The sequence below is a fragment of the Podarcis liolepis genome, assembly GCF_965112155.1.
Source record: "Podarcis liolepis genome assembly, chromosome: 18".
In the NCBI taxonomy this organism is placed as follows: domain Eukaryota; kingdom Metazoa; phylum Chordata; class Lepidosauria; order Squamata; family Lacertidae; genus Podarcis; species Podarcis liolepis.
The window spans coordinates 6532046-6551358 of NC_139572.1; the positions used below are offsets into that span (position 1 = coordinate 6532046).

Genomic DNA, 19313 nt, shown 5'->3' on the forward strand with positions numbered 1-19313 from the left:
TGATCCTGACAGTTTGTGGAATGGACTTGCTGAAGATGGTATCTGTAGGAGGCCCTCTCCTGCAGCGTGCAGTGATCAGTCAGGTATATAAGGGATGAGACAATATTTCAGGTTTCTTAGTCCTAAATTGGATAGCAGTCGTGGGGAACCTTTGGCCCTGTGGGTGTTGCTGGACTACCAACTCCCACCAGCCCAGCAAGCATGGCCAATGGCCAGGGATGATGGGAGCTGGAGTCCAGCCATGTCTGGAGGGCTTTGTCTGCCAGCACTTTGAACTATATTTGTCAAACGGTTTTATAATACAGGCAACTCTCACTGGAACAAATTTAAGGCACCCCGTTCAGGGAAGTTTTTAACGTTTGATGTTTTATTCTGTTTTTAATCTGTTGGGAGCCGCCCCGATTGGCTGGGGAAACCCAGCCAGATGGGTCGAGTATAAATAAATAAATTTTTGTTGTTATTATTTTATTAGTACACATCTCAGAAAGACCTGCAGTCGTTATAAAGGCCATAGATCTAATGCCCTGAAGAGTCACCCTCTGACAAGTGCAATCTTTCCCAGGATAATATTTATTTATATATACATACATACATACCCCTCCCATCTGGCTGAGTTTCCCCAGCCACTCTGGGCGGCTCCCAACAGAAGATTAATAAAAAAGCAATAAAACATCAAACATTAAAAGCTTCCCTAAACAGGGCTGCCTTCAGATGTCTTCTAAAAGTCAGATAGCTGTTTATTTCCTTGACATCTGGCGACAGGGCGTTCCACAGGGATGGCACCACTACCAAGAAGGCCCTCGGCCTGGTTCCCTGCAACCTCACTTCTCACAGTGAGGGAACTACCAGAAGGCCCTCGGTGCTGGACCTCAGTGTCTGGGCAGAATGATGGGGGTGGAGATGCTCCTTCAGGTATACTGGACTGAGGCCGTTTAGGGCTTTAAAGGTCAGCACCAACACTTTGAATAGTGCTTGGAAACATACTGGAGCCAGTGAAGGTCTTTCATGACTGGTGTTATGTGGTCTCAGCAGCCACTCCCAGTCACCAGTCTAGCTGCCACATTCTGGATTAGTTGTTGTTTCTGGGTCACCTTCAAAGGTAGCCCCATGTAGAGCACATGGCAGTAGTCCAAGCGAGAGATAACCAGAGCACGCACCACTCTGGGGTGACAGTCTGCGAGCAGGGAGGGTCTCAGCCTGCGTACCAGATGGAGCTGGTAAACAGCTGCCCTGGACACAGAATTGACCTGCGCCTCCATGGAAAGCTGTGAGTCCAAAATGACTCCCAGGCTGCGCACCTGGTCCTTCAGGGGCACGGTTACCCCATTCAGGAGCAACTGCCCGTATATGTTCTTTCTATAGGCCAGTAAGGGTTAGCAATGTGGTTTTAATATGCAAATGCAGAAACTCTCCGGAGATTATTTACTTCAGTGAATAATCCATACTGTGACTTGCAGGGATTTTTTCCCCCAATTTGCATTTGTAATTTGGACCCTCACATGCTATGTCTCCTATATGAATCAGACTCTCTTTCTTAAAGATCGTTGGGGGGCTGCCTCCCTTGGCCACCCACGACTCGAGAGCAGGAGGTGGAGAAATTGTGAGCCTCTGGCACAGATGCCATAGCATCTCATAGAACATTGCTGCTCAAACTTTCTGATATGGTACACTGGCAATTCTGCCCCCACCCTCTTGATATGCCAGGGACAGGGACCATCATTAGTCTGTGAAGCGTCCCTCCCAACCTGGGCTGTGGATAAACTACAGTTCCCATGAGTCTTTGAGGGTGGGAAGGGAGTCATGACTGTTAATACAGTGGTGCCCCGCAAGACGAATGCCTCGCAAGACGGAAAACTCGCTAGACGAAAGAGTTTTCCGTTTTGGAGGTGCTTCGCAAAACGAATTTCCTATGGGCTTGCTTCGCAAGACGACAATGTCTTGCGAGTTCCTGCTGGTTTTTCCCCTCCCCCCCTTTTTCTAAGCCGCTAAGCCGCTTATCAGCTGATCCGATCAGCAGATAAGCCGCTAAAAGCCGCTAATAGCGCTAATCCGCTAATCCGTCAATGGGCTTGCTTCGCAAGACGGAAAAACCGCTAGACGAAGAGAATCACAGAACGGATTCTTTTCGTCTTGCAAGGCACCACTGTATGTTACAAATGTGCTTTAAATGTATGGTGTGGGTGTGACCCAAAATAAATGAGTAAACCTCCATTCATGTGGCTGAGGTCTAAAGTGGCCTTCTCAATACCGTTTTGTTCTGTCTCCTGCAGAAATATGTTTCCTTCCAACCTCATCGAGGCTTCATTCCAGCAGGTGAGCCCTTGATATAGTTCTCTTCCCAGCCCTTGCATGCAGATCAAGCCGTCCAGCCAGCCCAGAGGCAGCCTCTCTCTGCTCTCAGATCCTACTCATAATCACATTCAGAAGCTCTTGAGACCTCAGGATACGCTGACCCCAACCTGCTGGCCCAAGACATTTTGGCACCCGAGGCGGTTTCCAAAATAGTTCCTCCCAATGCCAGGGAAGGAGAAGGGGTGAGGGAATATCTACATCAGGAGCAAGGGGGAAAGAAATATCTACAATGGTACCTCGCAAGACGAATGCCTCGCAAGACAAAAAACTCGCTAGACGAAAGGGTTTTTTGTTTTTTGAGCTGCTTCGCAAGACGATTTTCCCTATGGGCTTGCTTCGCAAGATGGAAACGTCTTGCACGTTTGTTTCCTTTTTCTTAACACCGTTAATACAGTTGCGACTTGACTTCGAAGAGCAACTCATAGAATGCGGTGTGGTAGCCTTTTTTGAGGTTTTTAAAGACTTTGGTGATTTTTGAAGCTTTTCCAAAACTTTCCCAACATCGTGCTTCGCAAGACGAAAAAAATTGCAAGACGACAAAACTCGCGGAACGAATTAATTTCGTCTTGCGAGGCACCACTGTATATTGGAATCTGCTGCCCGTGTGGATAATATTTATTTATACGTACATACATATATACCCTGCCCATCTGGCTGGGTTTCCCCAGCCACTCTGGGCGGCTTCCAACAAAGTATTAAACACAGTGATTCATCAAATATTAAAAGCTTCCCTAAGCAGGGCTGCCTTCAGATGTCTTCTAAAAGTCAGATAGTTGTTTATTTCCTTGATATCTGGTGGGAGGGGGTTCCACAGGGCAGGTGCCACTACTGAGTAGGCCCTCTGCCTGGTTCCCTGTAACTTGGCTTCTCGCAGCAAGGGAACCACCAGAAGGCCCTTGGCACTGGAGTCTGCCACCTGAGGCACTTGCCTCACCTTGCCTCATAGGTGGGCTGGCCCTGTGTTTGTGAGATGCAAAGGTGTTCCCCTAACACGCATATTTTTGACAAGCCATACCCCCCCCCGGCATTCTTGCATGTTATTTCCACTAATATATGCACTTTAGTATATTCATGTTTGTAATTGACTGGAGAACTGCATTGCAAAATTCAGAGAAGTGGGAATTCGTAGGATGGCTGTTGTTTTGGTTTGCATATCGTTTCAGAAAGTGTGAATTTGGCTGATTAATCGGATTTCTCTCCTCCCCCCAGCAAAAAACACACAGGGCCCCTCCAGATATCTGTTTTATTGCGCTTTCATGATGATTTCTGCTCAGGGTGGTATTGACAATCCCACTTGCGCTGCCATTTCCCCTGCAAAAGTCCCAGAGCAGTCTGACTGCTTCCTCTGTAACTGATGCAAGTCCTGTAGTTTCCTTTTAAAGCCCTATAGCTTTCAATACCGCGAATGCTTCGATGGCGAGGGAGCATATGCTTTGGTGGAGAGGGAGGTTGTTCTCCTTTTGTTGAGCTCTCCCACGAGAGCTTCCCTCCAGATCTCAAGAACGGTGCATGACAGAACAACTAATAAAGCAAAAGGAATGTGTGCTCAGTCCACAATCCATAACTGGCCGCTAATGCACAATTTGCCTATTGCAGAATGCACCAGCAAAGGGGGGGGGTGAGGAGATTTCACCCCTCCCATATCCAAGAATCTCCTGAGGAGCCTGCTGATTCTCCAGAGAGGAGGAGGCGTGTTCTGCTCTCTACTTATTCTGCTCCAGCACCAAGTCAGTCAGTCAGTCAGTGTCGGAGAGAGAGAGAGAGACTGAGTGTTAGAGATCATGTGTAGAGATAAGGTTGCTGCTAAGGGCAGCTGCAGACACTCAGTGCGATGCAGCATTTATTTATGCTTACACCTATTTAGCTCTGTATATAGTTTGTATAGTTGTAGATAGAATAAAAGAAGATATTCTACAGAGCTGCTCTCCGAGTTGTTTATAGACTCTGCTGTACTCTGCTGTGCGACGACTGTCTTCCTGTGGAAGTGAGTCGGGTTCTCGCAGCTCTGAGCTGTGAGTCCACAGCACTTTGACCTGCTCCTGTACAGAGGGTGGTCTCTGGAGGTGCTACCCAGCTCGCCTGGCCCAGTCGGGGCTGAAGTGGATGGGTCCAGTTGGTGGCACTGGCTCAAGGGCGATGCTGACAGGGGGAAACCCTCTTGAGCTCTTTATTTCCCTTACCGCAGGGGTCTGCAACCTTTAAGACAAAAAGAGCCACTTGGACCCGTTTTCGAAGGAAAAAAAACCTGGGAGCCGCAAAACCATTGCGACATTTAAAACAAATATATCTCCGGAGCCACGATCTGACAGCGGGTGGGAAGGTGATGTCGGGACGGTGCGTGACTAACGCATGCACCGCCCCCATGCGATGTCACAGCCAGTACAGCGCCCGCCACAGTGGGGAGTGTCGGGGCGCACAGAGCCGAGTGTCAGGGCCCCGGAGCCGCGGCAAAGGTGTAAAAGAGCCACATGCGGCTCCGGAGCCGCGGGTTGCAGACCCCTGCCTTAGCGAGCCAGGAGGGTTGTGTTCTCACCCATCCATACCAGGTACTATGAGCTGAAAAGACTCCCATGGTCTCAGCACTATGGATAGCGCCAGTGAAAGGTGGAGGTGGACCGAGACCATCGGAGCTTGGGTGGCCTCCAGTCAGGGGTTCTTTAGCTGTGATTCCTGCGTTTTTGCAGGGGGTTGGACTAGATCAGGGACGTCCAACTTCCAAGAGACTGCGATCTGGTCCCCACGATCGACTGGTACAGGGGTCTGCAACCCGCGGCTCCGGAGCCGCATGTGGCTCTTTTACACCTTTGCCGTGGCTCCGGGGCGGATACTAGCGAGGGGAGGAGGTGCATTGTGCGCCCCGACACTCCCCACTGTGGCGGGCGCTGTACTGGCTGTGACGTCGCATGGGGCGGTCCCGACGTCACCTTCCCGCCCGCTGTCAGATCGTGGCTCCGGAGATATATTTGTTGGTTTTGCGGCTCCCAGTTTTTTTTCCCTTCGGAAACGGGTCCAAGTGGCTCTTTTTGTCTTAAAGGTTGCAGACCCCTGGACTGGTAGATGGCGATCGACCTGTTGGACAGCCCTGGACTAGATGACACTGCAGCTTTATGAAGCCTCAGTCACATCCACACTGGGGTGATTTCAACCATCTCCTCTGAATGAAACTTAGTTGAATACCACCCCCCTACATTTAAAGCACGTGGCTTACCCAAAACCACCCTGGGAACTGTAGGTTGTTAAGGGTGCTGGGGATGGTAGTTTGATGAGGGGCAAATGACCGTTCCCAGGATAGTTTGGGGGGAAGCCAACTTTAAATATATGGTGTGGATGTAAACTGCCTTATTGGCCTGAATATAAGCTGCCCCCACAAATAAACAGCACCTTTAAAATTGAGGGGGGGGGAGAAAAAAGACAATACCCGGGCTGCTTCCTGGGGAGGAGCTGCACAGCTATGCTGGTGGCGTAAGGTCGTGAATATAAGCCGCACTTTAACTTTTCACTGTCAGAATTTGGGGGGAAAGGGTGGCTTATATGAGGGCCAATACAGTATATGGCTTACATGACCCCTCTTTTTCTATTTTTTTAAAAATAAAGCTTGAAAAAAACAAAAAAAAGACAGTGTGCAGAAATAAAACATCTGACATCAAGCACTTTTTAACCTAAAGATTAAAAGAAAATAGGTAAAGAGGAAAGAAAAAGACAAAAACCTCTGGTTCTCTGTCTACCAGCTTTAAAAACTTACGGAAAATTCTTACTTCATAATAACATTCAGTTCTCCACTTTCCATAAACCAACCTTTCTTTTTTTCAGTCTTCAAACCCTGACAACGCAAGTTCGTTTTCCTTGTTGTGTGGGGAGTTTTCAGTTGTTAATAAATATCAGCAGTGATTTTTCTCAAATTAAACACGTCGACTTTGCCATCTCAGCTAAATCTATCGTTTTAATAACTGTTCTTCCATAGTAGGTAATAATAAGTCCTTCCATCTTTGTGCATATAACAGTCTTGTGGCTGTGATCAGATATTGCAGTAATCGTCCATATTCTTAGTTGTGTATTCAGGAACCCCCAGCAGAGAAAGCTATGATGAGCCCTCCTTTTCTAAGATTTAAAACAAAGCAGCCCAACCCAAATTGTGTAAAAAGCCATTTCTCCAGGATCCACCCATCTTTCACTGCCATCTGACATTTTGCTTCTAGTACCGAACAGTTCTTCTGCCCGTGGTGAAGTCACCTGGGATCCCGAAGAAATCCACAAAGTCACTAAGTTTCATCTACTTCGTGCCGGACGCTGAGAACTCAGAGATCCAGAGGCCGGTGCTCCTTGAGATCACGCCAGCGCCAGAAATGACCTACCGGACCCTCCCTGGCAGCAATAACGAGATGAACGTGCTAGGAATAGTTATCTTCTCAGCCACAATCGGTATGCATATCAAATCCCAACATGGGGGCGGGGTTTCCCCCCAGTGTGTGCAAACAGATGGATTTGGTGAAGTCAGGATTTGGAGACATCATTTTCTCTCTGCACAAAAAGGAATTCTTTGGGTGGCTCAGGTTTTGGGGTTGCGTGCAGTATAGCACTAAGTTAAAGTAAGCTAAAGTACAAGGGACACGGGTGGCGCTGTGGGTTAAACCACAGAGCCTAGAACTTGCCGATCAGAAGGTCAGCGGTTCGAATCCCCGCGACGGGGTGAGCTCCCATTTCTCGGTCCCTGCTCCTGCCAACCTAGCAGTTCAAAAGCACATCAAGTGCAAGTAGATAAATAGGTACTGCTCTGGCGGGAAGGTAAACGGCGTTTCCGTGCGCTGCTCTGGTTTGCCAAAAGCAGCTTAGTCCTGCTGGCCACATGACCCGGAAGCTGTACGCCGGCTCCCTCGGCCAATAAAGCGAGATGAGCACCGCAACCCCAGAGTCGGCCACGACTGGACCTAATGGCCAGGGGTCCCTTTACCTTTACCTTTAAAGTACACTTGCTCTGCTGGCAAAACGCTTTGTGCCAGAGGAACGTTGTCATACAAGAGAATGCATAAGAAGGATGTACAATCTGTCGCCCAGTGAATTTCCACTAGTGCAACTGCTGTACAAGATTCCTCTTGTGCACAGCATGAGAACTCACTAATCTACTAGCACAAAAGCCCTTTGTATTTCTAAGATGTCTTGATTTTAAGAAACAAAATTAAAAAATTCCTTCCGGTTGGTAAAGGACTCTGTCCAATGCCAGGCCTACTCAGAGTAGTCCCATTGAAGTTAACTGGGCATGGCTAAGTTGGCTTCATTTCATTGTGTCTGCCCTGAGTAGGGCTGGCATTGCTTGCAACCCGCTGCAACTGCGAGTAAAGTTGGACGCTGCATTGCACATTGTTATTACTATGCAATTGGGACCTTCATTTATACACCAGCAACTGTTTGTCGGCAGGCCTCCTTCTGGGGAAGATGGGCGAGCGAGGGGCTCCTCTGGTGAACGTCTGCCAGTGCCTGAACGAAGCAGTAATGAAGATTGTGGCCATGGCAGTCTGGTAAGTCAAATGGCGACCTGATGGGCCAGCAATTCAGGCAGAGATGGGGAAGCTTTTTGGCTTCATGGGCCAGGTCCTTTTCCAGGCTTTCTTTTACTGATGTGAGACACTTTGGGAGCCAATAATTGTCTGAAAAGCGAGATTATAATATTTATAGTTTGGTTTAACGGTCCTAAAAGACCTTCATTGGCTCCCAGTATGTTTCCAAGCACAATTCAAAGTGTTGGTGCTGACCTTTAAAGCCTTAAATGGCTTCGTTCCTGTATACCTAAAGGGACTTCTCCATCCTCATCGCTCAGCCTGGACACTGAGGTCCACTTCCAAGGGCCTTCTGGCGGTTCCCTTCCTGCAAGAAATGAAGTCACAGGGAACCAGGCAGAAGGCCTTCTTGGTAGTTGTGCTCACCCTATGGAATCCCCTCCTATCAGATGTCAGAGATAAATAACTATACAATCTTCTGTAGGCATCTGAAGGCAGACCAGTATCAGGAAGTTTTTAATGTGTTATGGTTTGTTGTATCTTTGTATATTTGTTGGAAGCCACCCAGAGTGGCTGGGGCAAACCAGTCAGATGGGCAGGGTACAAAAAACTGAATCTGAATCACATGTACCACAAGGCCTATGCAGCCTCAACTTAAGATGGCCTGGATGCACTGCAAAGTTTGCAGCAGCACGTGCAACAAAATGCATTCAAAAACCCCCTCAGCTTGCATTAACTAGCCACACACAAGGCACGCAAGCTCCACCCCCAGTCATTTTTAGACTTCTTATTGGGTGAGCAACACAGCCAAGCAACACAGTTGGAGCCTCCCTCCTCCCTGGCCGGCAGGGAGGGAGGGAGAGGAGCTGCTTCCTTTGAAATTTAAGGGACATCATTTAAGGGACATTTAAGGGACATCCATCAATAAGGGACAGCAGCGGGACATGGCACTGGAATAAGGGACTGTCCCTTCAAATAAGGGACACTTGACAGCTATGCCACCAATCCTGAGCTTGCCCGTTTTGTGCTGCTGCAGGTATTTCCCGTTCGGCATCGTCTTCTTGATAGCCGGGAAGATCTTGGAGATGGAAGACCCCTCCACGATTGGGAAGAAGCTCGGCCTCTATGCCATGACTGTCGTGACTGGCTTGGCCATCCATGGCCTCTGCTTCCTGCCTCTGCTGTTTGTGCTCATCACCAAGAAGAACCCATTCTCCTTCATCCGGGGGATTCTCCAAGCCCTGCTCATCGCTCTGGCAACGTCGTCCAGGTAAGAAGTGCAGGAGACTCTTAAGGAGTAATGTGGTCTCAGGGCTGGTCAACAGGTCAACAACACAAATGGCAAACCCCCCGAGGCCAGTGAAGTTAAATCTTTATTCAAGGAAGCCAACCACAGAGCTCAGGCCTAGTGGTCTCAGCAACTCTTCCCAGGAGGTCTTGCCCCAGTGAAGCTGTTGCGTGGACTGAAGGTCCCCGCCTTCCCACCCCTCTCTCTAAGGCTTCTCCCCTCGAGGGTTTTCCCCATTCAGTCTCAACAGTATCTGCACACAACTAACCTCTGTTCTGCTCTTTTCATTTCTCTGCATGTTCTGGGAGACCAGGGGGGGGGGAGCTGGTTGGTGCAGGAGGAGGAGATTCCCTGGGTTCTTCTTCCTGAACCTGAAATAATCCTTGGAACTGCAGTTTACCCCTTGCAGAGCTATCATTCCCAGCACCCTTTAAAAACTACAGTTCCCAGGATTCCTGGTGGGGACGGACGGACACACACACGCCGTGTGTGTATGGTGTACGCACAGCTGGTTTAAAAATCTGTTTGCCCCTTCTTGGGTGGGCGGCTTTGCGGATGGGCCTTGGGTCTCCTCTGTGAACCAGCCTATTGCAAGCCAGATCGTCCTCCTGCCAACAGATTTGCCAACGGCAGTAGGGATCAGAGGGTGGGCACAGAGCCAACTGACCAGTAGTAGCGCTTGGCCCCACGCAGGGGCGCGGACTTATAAAAAATATTTGGGGGGGCCGGGAAAGCTCATGAATAATAAATAAGCTCATGAATATGCAGATAAAGTGGCGCTGCCTCCTCGTGAGCGAATAGGGGAGAGCGTGCTGCGCCTATTAATCAGCTCCGAAGGAAATTGGGTGGAGCTTTTGCTCAGGAGGGAGGGCAGGAGGCATGCAGCCCGACCCTGTGCATTTGGGGCTGGGGGAGGGGCGGCGGTGGCGCTCTGCTGGAGGGGCGCCTGAGATTATTGGGGGGGCAGAGCCCCCCAAACAAATTTTTGAGGGGGCTCGGGCTCCCTCAGGCCCCATGGAGTCGGCGCCTATGGCCCCACGCCCAGTGCAAGGAAAAATTCCCAGCTTGCGGGGCCTTTCGGCCTCTCTCTCACTGAAAGGCGGTAAGCCTAGTCTTGGGTCAGCCTAGTCTTGGTTGGGGGAGGGGGAGGTTGTAGCCTCCACCTGCTTCTCCATGGGTAAGGGTATCCTGTTAAAAGGATCCAGGAGGAGTGGCTCCTGTCCGATGCCCAGACAGGGGCTAGGGCCATACTGCTCCTCCAACGGAGACCACCTGGGGGACACCCCTATTTGATGTAGGTCATAGGGCGTCCGTCCTCCCACTGGCTTCACCCTTAGTAACACTCCCAGCAGCCGATCGGGAGTGGCATACGCAGTTGCTTGCCACAACGCCTATGGCCAAACCTTCACAGCCATAACCAATAACTTTGTGGCCTTATTTGATCCCAAACCAATATGCCTAGTGTTGTCTAGTTAGTTGCACCTTAGGGAACAGGGAGGTTACAGAGCCTCCCCACGGAAACACCTGTGTCTTGCTAACTAGCGTCGCTTTTCCCTCGCAGCTCAGCCACGCTGCCCATCACCCTGAAGTGTCTTTTAGAAAACAACGGGATTGACAGGCGGATAGCCAGGTTTGTCCTCCCGGTCGGGGCAACCATCAACATGGACGGGACTGCGCTTTATGAGGCAGTAGCAGCCATCTTTATCGCGCAGGTCAACGAATACGACCTGGACTTTGGGCAGATCATAACCATCAGGTAAATCCACTTCCTTCTTTCATATCCCCCCTCTGGCCTTTGTAACTGAAGCAGAAGAAAGAAAGAAAGAAAGAAAGAAAGAAAGAAAGAAAGAAAGAAGGAAAGAAAGTTTAGACATTGTGATTGAGACCATGCACTTTTCATGACAAGTGTCGAGAAAAGGCAAGAGTGTGGCTTTCTTGCCATACAGTGGTGTCTCACAAGACGAAATTAATTCGTTCTGCGAGTTTTTTCGTCTTGCGATTTTCTTCGTCTTGCGAACCACGGTTTCCCAAAGTCTTCAAAATCACCAAAGTCTTCAGAAACCTCAAAAAAGGCTACCACACCGCGTGCTATGAGTTGCTCCTCGAAGTCACCCTGGGTATTAACGGTTTTAAGAAAAAGAAAACAAACTTGCAAGACGTTTTCGTTTTTTTCGTTTTTCGTCTTGCGAAGCAAGCCCATAGGGAAATTCGTCTTGCGAAGCAACTCAAAAAATGAAAAACTATTTCGTCTTGCGCATTTTTCGTCTTGCGAGGTACCACTGTATTTGTTATGTTTTGCCAGTCTTCTTTATTTTATATGGTGGTGACCCAGTGCTTAGAAAGTCCTTTTTTTAAAAAAAAGACCTAATTCAAGTTCATCCTTTCCAAAAATGAACTACGTTGTTCCTGTTAACAGTTCGTCCTTTTACAAAGCAAGATAGTTTAGTTCAAGTTAATCCAAATGAACTTTCTCAGGTTAGGAAAAAATCCATCCTTGCCCCCTCCGCCCCCCCCAAAATGTTCCAATGTGTAGTATAAAATAATAATGTTCCAGTGTGCAGTATAAAATATAGTTAGGTAGACTGAGAAAACATGAAATGTGAATGGCTTCGTTTATTTTCGCAATCTTTAAGCTTAAAGGCCCAAAGAATCTGAAGCAGAAAAAAACCTATGTAAGAGGACTATGAAAACCTCAAAATGCACACACAATAGAATATGAATTGCTGATTCCCCACAACACTTACAATCTTGTTCTGAACTTCAACTTCAACTAGAAATCATGTGAAGTTCTGCCAGAAGATGAACTTAATTCACCTTAAGTTTGCTTGGCAAAATTTGATGTGTCGATAAATGTTTTAACTGATGAACCTGTAGCCAGTTAAAACCAGGGTCCAGGCAGCTAGTATTGTTGATGGCTGTATTGCCCACCAGCATGCCTCTGAATGCCCGTTCCTGGAGTTTGCAGATGGGAGACATTGTTTTTGGGCCTTACAAGCCGGGTGGCTACCGTGAGAACTGAATGCTGAATTTGCCTTTGCCCTGATGCAGCAGACCAGTTTTTATGGACCTTTCTAGTGGCTTAGGCCCAGGGCCAGCCCAAGAAAATTTTGGCACCTAAGTCAGACCCCAAAATGGCATCCCCTCCCCTGCCACCCTGCCAGGGAAGAAGGGGTGAGGGAAGATCTACATCAGGAACAAGTAAGGGAAAGAAAGATTGACACCGGGAACTCCTGCCCCGGCAGATCCTGCCGCCTGAGGCAGTCATCTCGCCTTGCCTCTTGGGTGGGCCGGCCCTGAATAACAATCTCCATTGGGATCTGCTGCCCCTGAGGATTCTGCCGCCTGAGGCAGTCTCAGCTTGCCTCATGGCTGGGGTCGTCCCTGCTTAGGCCAGCTGCTGCCTTTCAGACTTAACTTCCCCCCAATGCCATCTGTAAAATGGGGGCAATGCTACTTGGCCGGTTCAGCTGTAAGGATTGCTGAGACGATGCAGAAAGCGCTAAGTGGAAATCACCGGGGGCTACTGAAAGTTTCTGACCATTCGTCTATATCAGTGATGGCCAAACTTGGCCCTCCAGCTATTTTGGGGACTACAATTCCCACCATCCCTGACCACTGGTCCTGTTAGCTAGGGATGATGGGAGTTGTAGTCCCAAAACACCTGGAGGGCCAAGTTTGGCCATCACCAGTCTATATGGCATCTGCAATGGTTGGGAAAGCTGCCCTGTCCCCAGAGCAACAGCACTCTGCTTCTCCTCTTCTTGCAGCATCACGGCCACAGCGGCAAGCATCGGGGCAGCCGGGATCCCCCAGTCGGGCCTTGTTACCATGGTCATCGTGTTGACCTCTGTCGGCCTCCCCACGGAAGACATCACCCTGATCATCGCTGTCGACTGGGCCTTGTGAGTTGCTCTTTACTCCATTGGTGTGCCATGTTTGGATATAGATTGAGTAGACAAATCCATGGGGGAGAGGGCTGTCGAGGGCTACTAGCCACAAGGCTATGCTCTGCCTCCACAGCTGGGAGGCAGCAGTGCTTTCAAATACCAGTTGCTGGAAGCCGCCGGAGGAGAAGGGCTCTTGTGCTCATGTTCCGCTTGCAGGTTTCCCGCAGGCATCTGGTTGGCTGCTGTGAGAACATGATGCTGGACTAGGTGGGCCATTGGCCTCATCCAGCAGGCTCTTACTCTGGCCTCATACAGTGGTACCTCTGGTTACAGACGCTTCAGGTTACATACGCTTCAGGTTACAGACTCCGCTAACCCAGAAATAGTATGTGCTGGTCCCGGGGGGAAGGTTACCGTTGGCGTAGTCAAAGTCCGGTCCTGGGTCACTAGCCTGGAAACAGTTCACAAGGAGCGGGGTGACGTCCGAAGCAGGAAGCCGGGCGGGGACAGGAACACTGGAGGGTCAGGTCTGGGTCTGGGCAGGAACAGGTACTCAACAATGACGCTGCTCCCGCAACCTGGGACCGGGCTGACTGGCCTTTATCTTCTCTGAGGCCAGGTGCGGTCCCAGCCCCCAGGAGACCCGCCTCCCCTGGCCTTAAGGCAAGCACTCCTCCTGGGAGAAACCAGTTCCCTCCGCCTCTCCGCCCTGAGCCTCTGCAGTTCAGGAGAGGCTGAAGGGTTACTGGGCCCAGGGGGAGACTCACCTGTAGGCACTGAGTCCTCAACCACCTCTGGAGCCAGAGTGGATTCACCTGGTGCCTGCTCCTGAGGATCCGGCACAGGTGCAGGCGCCTCAGACTCAAGGCCCTGCCCCAGTTCAGCCGGCCCTGGAGGCGGGGACTCCTGTGCAGGCTGGGATTCCTCCGGTTCAGCCTCTGAATCGGATTCCCAGGCCATCACATAGTACCTCGGGTTCAGAACTTTGCTTCAGGATGAGAACAGAAATCGTGTGGTGGCAGCGGGAGGCCCCATTAGCTAAAGTGGTACCTCAGGTTAAGAACAGTTTCAGGTTAAGAACGGACCTCCGGAACGAATTAAGTTCTTAACCCGAGGTACCACTGTAGTCTTAAGGCTATATCTAAAATTGTACTGTCATACCTCGGGTTACAGATGCTTCAGGTTGTGTTTTTTCGGGTTACGGACCGCTGAAACTCGGAAGTACCGGAACGGGTTACTTCTGGGTTTCGGCAGTCGCGCATGCGCAGAAGCGCTAAATTGCACTTTGCTCATGCGCAGAAGCGCCAAATCGCCGCAGACGCGGGTTGCGAACGTGCATCACGCACAAATCACGTTCGCAAACCAGTGTATTGCTAATAGGGGGATTTGGCAAAACCACATGCCCGCAAGTTGACAAAAAACCCCAGAGTTGGCAGGGTGAGTGAGCTGGCTTCATTTAATGTCCTGCTGCAGCCTTTCTCAATCTTGGGTCCCCAGATGTTTGACTACAACTCCCATCATCCCCAGCTAGCAGGACCAGGGCTCTGGGGTGATGGGAGTTGTAGTCCATCAACATCTGGGGGCTCAAGCTTGAGAAAGGCTGTGTCCTACCATATAAAAACGGAACCAGGGCTTTTTCGGCTATGGCACTGATCTGGTGGAACGCTCTGTCACAAGAGACTAGGGAGGGACTTGACATCTTTCCGCAGGGCCTGCAAGACAGAGCTGTTCCACCAGGCCTTTGGCCAGGGCACAGCCTGACTCCCTCCCTCGGCAATCTTCGCGGAGCTCTGGCCCAATGGCTGCCATTGGTTTGATTTGAATTAATTTTATAATGAATGATTTTAGAGTGTTGTTTTGTGTTGTACTGTTGAACTGTTTTATTGTTGTTAGCCACCCTGAGCCCGGCTTCGGCTGGGGAGGGCGGGATATAAATAAAATTTATTATTATTAACCCTAATAAGCTTGGGTGGAGTTGCATTCCCTTGCCATTCCTGTTGCATGCTGAAGACATGCTCCCTTACCCTGACTGTTGACACTTGAGATATACATTTTAAGGTTCCACCCCCTTACTGTGATTGCAGCTTGCTTTAAACCGTTTTCAATACTGCATTTCAAATTGTTGTAGCGCAACCTGGGGCCTCAAGGTGAAGGCCAGGTAATAAATCAGAATAAGCACAGTAATCACAACTCAACCAAGGAAAAAGAGCAAAAGAGATGGGATTGTAGAATCATAGAATCATAGAGTTGGAAGAGACCACAAGGGCCATCGAGTCCAACCCCCTGCCAAGCAGGAAACACCATCAGAGCACTCCTGACATATGGTTGTCAAGCCTCTGCTTAAAGACCTCCAAAGTAGGAGACTCCACCACACTCCTTGGCAGCAAATTCCACTGTCAAACAGCTCTTACTGTCAGGAAGTTCTTCCTAATGTTTAGGTGGAATCTTCTTTCTTGTAGTTTGGATCCATTGCTCCGTGTCCGCTTCTCTGGAGCAGCAGAAAACAACCTTTCTCCCTCCTCTATGTGACATCCTTTTATATATTTGAATATGGCTATCATATCACCCCTTCACCTCCTCTTCTCCAGACTAAACATGCCCAGCTCCCTTAGCCGTTCCTCATAAGGCATCGTTTCCAGGCCTTTGACCATTTTGGTTGCCCTCCTCTGGACACGTTCCAGTTTGTCAGTGTCCTTCTTGAACTGTGGTGCCCAGAACTGGACACAGTACTCCAGGTGAGGTCTGACCAGAGCAGAATACAGTGGCACTATTACTTCCCTTGATCTAGATGATCTAGATGTACCCAGTGTTAGTCCTACGGAGAGGAGACCCACTGGTATTAATGACCACGATGGACTGCAGGCCATTGCTTGCAGTGGGTCTGCTCTGTGAATAGAGCACACAGTCCCAGGAAGGGCTCAGATTTTCAGAACTAAAGGCAGTTGCAAGTTTGATCCCCATATGGGACAACTGCATATCCCTACATTGCAGGGAGATGGACTAAATGATCCACAGGGTCCCTTCCAGCTCTACAATTCTGCGATTCTATGATCGCTCACCCATTTGGAAAACAGCTTCAGATGGAAAATTGCAGGTGGTCCTCTTTGAACAGGGGTGGGCAACCTAAGACCCAGGGGCCGGATGCGGCCCAATTGCCTTCTCAATCCGGCCCGTGGACGGTCCGGGAATCAGCGTGTTTTTACATGAATATAATGTGTCCTTTTATTTAAAATGCATTTCTGGGTTATTTGTGGGGCCTGCCTGGTGTTTTTTACATGAGCAGAATGTGTGCTTTTATTTAAAATGCATCTCTGGGTTATTTGTGGGGCATAGGAATTTGTTCATTTCCCCCCCCCCTTCAAAATATAGTCCGGCCCCCCCACAAGGTATGAGGGACAGTGGACCGGCCCCCTGCTGAAAAAGTTTGCTGACCCCTGTCTTTGAACACAAAGCTGCGGAGAAATGAGAAGGACAGCCTGACTGACCATGTGAACCTCTTCTTTGAATTGGTTTCCAACCCCATTCTGTTTGTCCCCCACATCATCTAGGGACCGATTACGCACAATGACCAACGTCTTGGGAGATGCGCTGGCAGCAGGAATCATAGCCCACGTCTGTCGGAAAGATTTTGCTCCGAAACCAGGCAAAGTATGTGTCACTTGAGAAGCGGTTACAGTGGTACATCGGGTTACAAACATTTCAGGTTACAAACTCCGCTAACCCGGAAGTATAGTACCTCGGGTTAAGAACTTTGCCCCAGGATGAGAACAGAAACTGCGTGCTGGCGGCAGCGGGAGGCCCCATTAGCTAAATAGATACCTCAGGTTAAGAATGGTTTCAGGTTAAGAACGTACCTCCAGAACGACTTAAGTTCGTAACTAGAGGTACCACTGTACATCCAAACATATCAGAAAGTCAGTTAAGGAGTCGGGTGAGAGGGAGGGGTAAGGAAGGACAAATCGATCAGGTTTGTTTTTCAAAAATTCTCATTTTTTCCAATCTTAAACTCAGTTCTCCACATTCCCACAATAATTTGTGATTTGCTTAAAAAGTCCTCATGGCCGTTCGTCAGCTTCTTAGCGCAAAACATAATTATTATTATTATTATTATTATTATTATTATTATTTATTTATTTATTTATTTATACCCCGCCCATCTGGCTGGGCTTCCCCAGCCACTCTGGGCGGCTTCCAAAAGAATATTAAAATACTGTAATACATCAAACATTAAAAGCTTCCCTAAACGGGGCTGCCTTCAGATGTCTTCTAAAAGTCTGGTAGTTGTTGTTCTCTTTGACATCTGGTGGGAGGGCTTTCCACAGGGCGGGCGCCACTACCGAGAAGGCCCTCTGTCTGGTTCCCTGTAACTTGGCTTCTCGCAGTGAGGGAACCGCCAGAAGGCCCTCGGCGCTGGACCTCAGCGTCCGGGCAGAACGATGGGGGTGGAGACGCTCCTTCAGATATACTGGACCAAGGCCGTTTACTTTTAAAAAACAGGGTTTTGACTAATAAAAGTTTTTGCAGAATGATTTCCCCCAGTTTTGTATGATATTTTCACAAAGATGTGCATTTATATGCACGCGTTGCCCTTGTTTGTACATTTCTGTACCGATTACTTGGCTGAAGGAGTGCAGAATTTTAAAGGACGTCTGCATTTCGGTTTGCACATTGTTTCAAAAGAAAAAGATTTGGCTTGTACGCTTTAAAAATGTGGACTGAATTGAATTCAGAGCTAGTTCGTCTCAGTACCTGCATTTTGCTTCTCACTTCCCTACAGGATCCCGAGAACAACGAAGAAAAACCAGCCTTGAGGGGGACATCTGCTTCCAACGACCACGTGATGGAAGTGATCGGAGAGGTTTTAGCTGAGCAGAAAAACTACAACATCTGTCAGGTGTGATACCTGCAGCCCACCTGCTCCTGGGAAGGAAGGCAGGTCAGTGCGAAGAAGGTGCCTGTTGCAGCGGCTCGACCCTCTGAGTGTCCCACCGGACAAGGGCCTCATCGCGCACAAACACGGCAGAGAGAGAGATGCGCTGTGAAGAAGAAGCTCGGAACGACACAAAAGTGCCACGGCGTGAAGACCTCCTCTTGCACGAATAAGAGCATGAGAAAAGCCTGCTGGGCCAGGCTAGCGGCCCGTCTAGTCTCACAGCAGCCAGCCAGCTGCCTGTGGGAAGCTGGCAAACAGCACTTCCTGTTTCCCAGCCTATTAGGAGAAGCCAGGGTTGAACCCGAGACCTTTGTGCGTGCGAAGCAAGACGCTCTGCCGCTCAGCTTCGGACCTTCCCCTGCAGACGCCCAACTTAGAAGTCCGTCAGCAGGAAAGAAGTGCAGTAAGACTGCTTGCCCCCCACCCCACCTCAAAGCATTTGGCCTGGGACATGGGCCTCCCGTGAAGAAGATGTAAAAGGAGCCAGGTGGTCCATCTATTGCAGCATCCTTTTTTCACAGCAGCCAACCAGACGCCGGCAGGGAAATCCGCAAGTGGGATTCAAGCATGAGAGCAACCGTCCCCTCCTTCTCACCCCTTGCCTTTTCCTGTAAGACCTATTAGTCGTTAAGAGTCGTCAACAGGCTCATCTCAGCTACCTGCCAATCTCCCATTCCCACCACCCTTCTGAGTAATACCCCTCCCCACCTTCTCACTATATAGAAGGGTCTGGCAACTTCTGTTTCAGTGTATCTGAAGAAGTGTGCATGCACACGAAAGCTCATACCAAGAACTAACTTAGTTGGTCTTTAAGGTGCTACTGGAAGGAATTTTTTTATTTTGACTATGGCAGACCAACACGGCTACCTATCTGTAACTTCCCCTCCTGTGTTTTCCAACAGCACTCATTCAAAAGCATAGCCGCTTCCAAGTGCGGCAGCAGTAGCCTTAGATAGCCCTCTCCTCCATGAATTTCTCGAAATCCTCTTTTAAAGCCATAGAGGTTTTTGGCCATCGCTGCCTCCTATGACAGCAGGTTTCATAGTTTAACGACGCACACTTTAAAAGGATAAAGGGTTTAAGGAAGCCTGTTGACAACTGCTTTCAGCTCTGCCCAGACAGACAGCAGGATGGAATTTCCCCAAGTCACATCTTGCTAGCATCTCTAACTAGGCACTGTGGTCTGAACCACTGAGCCTCTTCGGCTTGCCAATCAGAAGGCCGGCGGTTCGAATCCCCACAACACGGTGAGCTCCCATTGCTCCGTCCCAGTTCCTGCCAGCCTAGCAGTTCAAAAGCACATCAAAGTGCAAGTAGATAAATAGGTACTGCTCCCGCGCGGAGGTAAACGGCGTTTCCGT

At 49.4% G+C, this 19313-nt stretch overlaps 1 protein-coding gene across 1 annotated transcript in view; it reads left to right on the forward strand.

The window, feature by feature from the left end:
• LOC310697343 (excitatory amino acid transporter 5-like) overlaps positions 1 to 18535 on the forward strand; it is a 38262-nt gene extending 19727 nt beyond the window's left edge. Inside the window, exons 5-12 of the mRNA XM_083483920.1 lie at positions 2271 to 2313; positions 6549 to 6771; positions 7766 to 7865; positions 8881 to 9114; positions 10694 to 10888; positions 12900 to 13034; positions 16568 to 16667; positions 17797 to 18535. Coding sequence (XP_083340046.1) covers positions 2271 to 2313; positions 6549 to 6771; positions 7766 to 7865; positions 8881 to 9114; positions 10694 to 10888; positions 12900 to 13034; positions 16568 to 16667; positions 17797 to 17919 — 1153 coding nt within the window. The 3' untranslated portion in view covers positions 17920 to 18535. The remainder of the gene's footprint in view (positions 1 to 2270; positions 2314 to 6548; positions 6772 to 7765; positions 7866 to 8880; positions 9115 to 10693; positions 10889 to 12899; positions 13035 to 16567; positions 16668 to 17796) is intronic.
• Positions 18536 to 19313: the final 778 nt, after the last annotated feature.